Here is a 5,925-nt window from a genome sequence, read left to right as displayed (position 1 = left end):
AAGCGCGCCCTTGTCCTTGGCCGTCGCCTCCAAGCCTAGCGCCACCAGAACCATCTGACCCGTCGGGGGCCAGCGCCGGCCCGGTTGCCTGCCCAACTCGGCCCTGGTCTCCTAATTGCTGCCCCACCCCTTCGGCGGCCCTCGCTCATCTGGAGCAGGGAGTGTTTACCTTATTTTTAGTTTTTAGTTTTTCGTGACAGGGTCTCGCTACGTAGTTCTGTCTGGCCTTGAGCTCACTAGTCGAGGCTGGCCTCGATCTCCCATCAATTCTCTTGCATCAGCCTCCCCAGTGTTGGGATTACTGGCCTGTGCTACCACTCTGGGTTATGGAACAAGGAGCTTTGATTATTATTATTATTACTATCATTATTATTATTGTTGTTGTTATTATTATTATTATTATTGGAACAAAGAGCTTTTTAAAGAGTCAGATTGTAGCAGTTTCTAACTTACAGCTTTCTTCTAGGCTTCCGTGTAACCCTGTGGGAACTCAGCCCCTACCCTTGGCTCCCAAGGTCCTGCCCACCTCTGTGACCTCATCAGCTCCCCTGCAAGCCTCAGCAGCAGCAGCAACCCTTTTTGTTCTACCTCAAACTTCAGTTCAGTTCTTGCTGCCACAGGGTGTTTGCACATGCTCCTTCTCCCCTTCCACAGTGTTGTTCCTCCTGTGAGCACCTTCTGCTCCCCAGATCCCTTCCTGACTTGGGAACCACAATTTTTTCATCCTGCTTTCTTGGGTTCCTACCTAGTGCTCCCTGGGGAGGAGGACAGAGGAAGATGTTCCTTGAGTCCTTTGGGGCTGGTCTGGCCGAGGCGCGGTTTCTTCCTGGCCCTTGGGCCCTGTTTTGCGGTAGCGGACAGGAAGCAGGGCTGGGTGGTCTTTGAGCCTTTCTCCACAGGCAGCTTCGACGCTGGCACCTGACCACCTGGGTGCTCTGAGCTTCAGCTCTTTTCCTGTGCTGTCCCCTGTGCTGATTCCTGGTCCCTGAGGAGGTAGGGGGCAGACTGAGGATGGAGCGAGCCCTGCCAGAGTCACCCTGCCCTACCCTGTGCCCTCAGCCTGCTGCGGGTCTAGCTAGGGAGGCTGTTGTGCCAAGCAGAGGCCTCACAGGGTGCGGGGACAGCGGCCAGGTAGGTGGGGACATACCTGGGAGTGGCAGGAAGCTGTAGGGGCTGGAGCAGAGATGGGGTTCCCTCCTGTGTCTCTACCCACCCAGGGCCTCACTGTCCCTGGCCTCAGCTGGTGCCCTTGGCACCCAGATCACATGGCCATTTCCTGTGTCCCCAGAGTGGAGCTGCAGTGGTGGCCCACACCTGTACCCAGTGCCCGGCCTGGGCCTGTTGGGCAGCAGGTCTGAGGAGACCCCGCTGAATGGAGGAAGCCTGGGCTGGGCGGGGTGGCCTAGAGCAGTGGGTGGTCGTGTTGCCGCTCCCAGGTGGGAAGGGCAGGCTGGCCCATCCTGGACACTGCTCCCTCTGCCCCGAAGGGTGCTGGGAAGTCACCCGAACAGCTTCCAACATGCCACAGTGGTCCTCTGGAGCCTCAGGGCTGGGGTGGACCTCCTGTGCTTGGCTTTCAGGAATGTTACCTACCAGGAGGCCCTTGGCCTCTGAGATGACTGACGGGTGACCTTTCTGCCGCAGCGGCCTCTGCCTGGCTCGGTCGTTCGGTTTCACACAGTGACATGGTCCTTAGGAAGCCCCAGCCTGGGGAGAGCCCTGGGAGCCCCCACTGGCCACACCTCTTACCCCCTGACCAACAGCGCCAGGTCCTGAGGACTCGGGAATAGTGCGTGCATTGTGCTTCTGGCTCTGGAGTCGCCTGGGCCCGCACTTGGGTGGCCCCAGTGGCCTGGGGCATCAGAGGGAAGGGACAGCCACTCATCCCTGTTCACGCCAGCTTGGGTGAGCCTTCAGAATGGGGGAGTGCTGGCTTGTGGGCACAGGAAAAGAAAAGAAGTGGCACGTTTAAACCTGGGGTTCCAGGTTAGTGTTCTGTCTCTTTCTACTGGGAACTGCACTCAGGTTCTTCACACTGAGCTGCATCCTGTCTTTTCTTAAAACTTTTTTCTTTTTAATTTTGAGGCCGAGTCTCACCGAGTTGCCCAGGTTATACTCCAGCTACTGATCTCCAGCCTCAGCTTCCCAAGAGTGCTGTGATTACAGGCAGGCACCACCTCCTTGGCCCTGGGAAGCTCTGCAAGCCCTGGGCTTCTGGGCCACGTAGCCCCACACCTGTGGCCGGGACTCTGCCCCACAGCTCTGATGATTATCACACTGGCCAGGGGTCTCTTAGTCCCACCGATGTCCTGACTCAGGTCTGTTATGGGAGCGTCGAGGAGACAAAGCCAGGAGGCCCTGTGGGACGGCAGCGTAATGTGTGCACAGGGGCAGCTCGGCCTTGCCCTGGTCTGTTTTGGGACTCTGTCTCCTTGCTGCTGCTGATTGGCTGCAGGGTGACTTTATTTGGTTCACTGTGTTTATTTATTTATTTGGTCTTTTTGGAGATGGAGCTTCTCTTTGTAGTTCAGGCTGTCTTGAACTTACTACGTAGCCTAGCCTGGCCTTGAACTGCTGATGATGCCCCTGCTTCAGCCTCCTGAGTGTTGGGTTACAGGCATGTGCCCCCACATATAGCTGTGTGGTTTATTTGGGATAGGGCCTCAGTAGTTCAGGCTGGCTTGAGCTCCCTGTGTCACCCAGGCTGGCCTCAAACTCCTGGTGACCCTGCTGCCTCCGCTTCCGGGGTGTGAGTCTGTCTGCAGTGTGACTAACAAGTGGTCTGCTCTCTCTGAACCTCGGTTCCCTGCCTCTTGCCAGGTCTTGTGGTGACCTGTGAGGTCGGGACTGTGCCAGGGCAGATGTGTACCTCGGTGCAGAGAAAAACGGGGAGAGGAAAGGAGGAGCCACCAGCGCCGCCCACCACGGTGCCAGGGAGCCTCACTTTCCGTCCCTCTGTGCCTTCCAGGCAGACTTTTTGAAAGGGTTGCCGGTCTACAACAAGAGCAATTTTAGTCGGTTCCATGCTGACTCCGTGTGCAAGGCTTCGGTGAGTGTGGGGTGCTAGGGGCGGGGCCGGCAGGGTGCTGCTGTGCCTGACCCCTTCCTCTCCTGCAGAACCGCCGCCCCTCCGTCTACCTGCCCACCCGGGAGTACCCGTCAGAGCAGAGTGAGTGCTGCCATCCGTCCATCTGCCTGTCCGTTCGTCGGTGCCGGCTGGGGTGCACAGGGGGCCCCTCCAGTCTTGCCCCTACTTCCTGGTGTGTGGTGGCCTTGTGTGGCCCCGGCAGGCAGGCGCTGTGCCGGTCCTGCCCTAGGGGGGTGGGGACCCCACTGGCCGGGGCCCTCTCGTTTCTGCACACCAGGGTCCAATCTGGTCTGGGGCCTTCCGTCTGGGGCCTTCCGTCCGGCCCTCATCTCGCGGTTGCCGGCCTTGGCCCCTGCCCTCCAGTCAGACTGGGTGAGCCCTGGAGGCTCCGGGTCCCAGATGTGTACAGACTCAGGTCCTGGCAGGGAGCAGCGGAGGTGGTGGGATCCCCGGCCAGGGCCCAGGCAGAGGAGGGGATGTGGTCATGGTGCTGCTGATGGGAAGGAACCCTTGAGCTGGCCACCGTGGTGTCTGCCTGTTGTGCCAGCGCTGTGGGAGTATGAGGCAGGAGAATCACAAGTTATAGCCTCTCCTGGGCAACTTAATGAGGCCCAGTCTCAAAAGAAGGGAAGGTGTGGGGGTGTGGCTCACACCAGAGAGGCAGGTCCTCGGCCCTGAGTTCAGAATCCGGGGACCCCACGGGGTGGACTGTGGCCACAGCTGTGCACCGTGGGGCTTCGTGCACACATGTGAGCCCTAAACCCCTGTGAGAGTGAAGAGAGCCCCAGCTTTCTGCCATCCCCTCCTGAGCTGGGCCTGACTTTGAGTCCTGGAAAGATGGCAGGGCGACACAGCCCAGGGGCAGGAAGGGGCGGCCCGGCCACCTCTGCCACTTTGTCTTTCCTCCTCAGTCATTGTGACAGAAAAGACAAACATCCTCCTACGCTACCTACATCAGCAATGGGACAAAAAGGTGAGGCGCACGGTGTTCAGATTCTGGGAACTGAGGTGGTGCGGGTTCTGCGCGGGATGAGGCCTGAATGCCAGGGAGAGGGGAGCCTTGAGTGGGCCTTTGAGGGCTGAGTAGGAGTTCACCCGGTGCTCCAGGAGACAGAAGAGATTCCAGGGAAAGGAGTGGCTACTCAGTAGCCTGGGGCTCGGGAGGATGGGGTCAGGCTTGGCATCTGTGGCCTAGGATTTTGGCTTTTCTGCTGTGCTGATGGTGGGACCGGTACTCTGCCCCGTCCAAGATTACAAATGCAGGCACAGGAGAGATGCAGTGCACTCTGGGAGGCTGAGGCAGGAGGCTCATCAGTTTGACTCGGTCTGGGCAGCTTAGGGAGCCTCTGTCTCAGTAAATAGGAAAGGCTGGGGGTGTGGGCCGTGTGGAGGCCTGGGTTCCATCCCCAGAGCCACAAGACAAAACAAAGAGTGGTTTCCCAGCCTGTGGCCCCTGACCCCCGCGCCCCTGTGCTGACGTGGGGCTCCAGTCCTCTCTGAACATCTGCACGTGTTGCTCTGTGACGAGGTGGGGTTTGCAGAGCTGGGTCTCAGAGTGGGTGATCGGAAGGGCCCCCAAGCGACTGCACAGGAAATCTGGCTTCCTGTCCCTGGCCACCAGGCCCTGGATTCCAGCTTCCGGGAAGGAGACTCCCTGTGGGCCCACGGAGGGGCGGGGAGGCCCGCTGGCTCCTCCAGGTGGGCGGGTCGCTGGGAGCGGTGCTCACCGCCTGTCCTTCCGCCTCAGAATGCTGCCAAGAAGCGGGACCAGGAGCAGGTGGAGCTGGAGGGCGAGAGCTCGGCGCCGCCCCGCAAGGTGGCGAGGACGGACAGCCCGGACATGCACGAGGACACCTAGGCCTCCCGCCGCCGCCTGCCCTGTGTGTAAGCGCCCGCTCGCCCGCTCCACACCACTTCCAACCTCACAGGAGCTGATGTATTTATTTTCCTCGAGTTTTATTTATGCCGTAACACGTGTCACGCGTTGGTTAGAGGGGACTCAGTCCCAGTAGTGTGATGTTGTGCTCACCTCCCCACCCAGCCCCACCCGGGACCAAGTGTGTCCTCGAGTGTCGGGTGCAGGGGTGGGCTGGGGGAACAGTGCGTGGCCTGTGGGCCCGTGAGGGCAGCGCGCCCCGGATGTTAGCGTTTCATCATGGACTCGCGCGTGCTCCGTGTGCTCCCCAATAAAGGATCTTTCCTGTTCCACCTCGCGTCTTTGCTCCGCCCACGTCGGCCTTCGAGGATGCAGCCCATGTCCAGTGTCCAGTGTCATCACTCAGAGGAACGAGGAGGGGTCGGGCCGTGGCCCCTGGACCAGCGGATTCTCCTAAGCTGCTGCGGCCCCACGTCAAGGCCGCCACCTCAGCCCAAGGACCCGGCCGGCCCAGGACACTGCCCACGGGCGCGTGCCCTGGCGAGTCTGTGACAGTGACGCAGCTGTGGGCTCTGCTGTGTCGGGGCCGGGGTGTGGGGAGCTGATTGCTGGGCGCCGGAGGTGTGAGGGCATTGGGCTACAGCCATGGAGGTGCCAGGGAGGGACCCCGTGTTGGCACGGCAGTGGTGCCCGGCTGGCAGTGGGGCATCAGTCCTGGTGTGGGCTGGGCCAGGCTGACCCCAGTGGGCCCCAGGTGTCTCCCGATTGTTGACAGATGGGGGCAGGGCGGGCCAGGGCTGTGTCCCCTCTGACCTGGTCTCTCCGCCCTGTGCGGGCAGCACTTCCTGTTTCCTGGGCGGTGTCCTGGCCTGGCCTGCTGGGACTCCCTTACCCGATGTCACCCCACACCCATGGCCCTGAGCCCCGTCTCCATGTGGACGGGCACATCCCATGTCCCCAC

At 60.7% G+C, this 5,925-nt stretch overlaps 1 protein-coding gene across 1 annotated transcript in view; it reads left to right on the top strand.

Moving 5' to 3' along the window:
• Dda1 (DET1 and DDB1 associated 1) overlaps positions 1-5,291 on the top strand; it is a 5,865-nt gene extending 574 nt beyond the window's left edge. The window contains exons 2-5 of the mRNA XM_010644324.3: positions 2,969-3,049; positions 3,118-3,169; positions 4,000-4,061; positions 4,836-5,291. Coding sequence (XP_010642626.1) covers positions 2,969-3,049; positions 3,118-3,169; positions 4,000-4,061; positions 4,836-4,946 — 306 coding nt within the window. The 3' untranslated portion in view covers positions 4,947-5,291. The remainder of the gene's footprint in view (positions 1-2,968; positions 3,050-3,117; positions 3,170-3,999; positions 4,062-4,835) is intronic.
• The last annotated feature ends 634 nt before the right edge of the window (positions 5,292-5,925 follow it).

Source organism: Fukomys damarensis, unplaced genomic scaffold (assembly GCF_012274545.1).
Source record: "Fukomys damarensis isolate Sample0158 unplaced genomic scaffold, DMR_v1.0_HiC HiC_scaffold_37, whole genome shotgun sequence".
Taxonomy (NCBI): Eukaryota; Metazoa; Chordata; class Mammalia; order Rodentia; family Bathyergidae; genus Fukomys; species Fukomys damarensis.
Note: the sequence above shows the minus strand (reverse complement) of the source record. Positions and strands in the feature narration are given on the sequence as shown.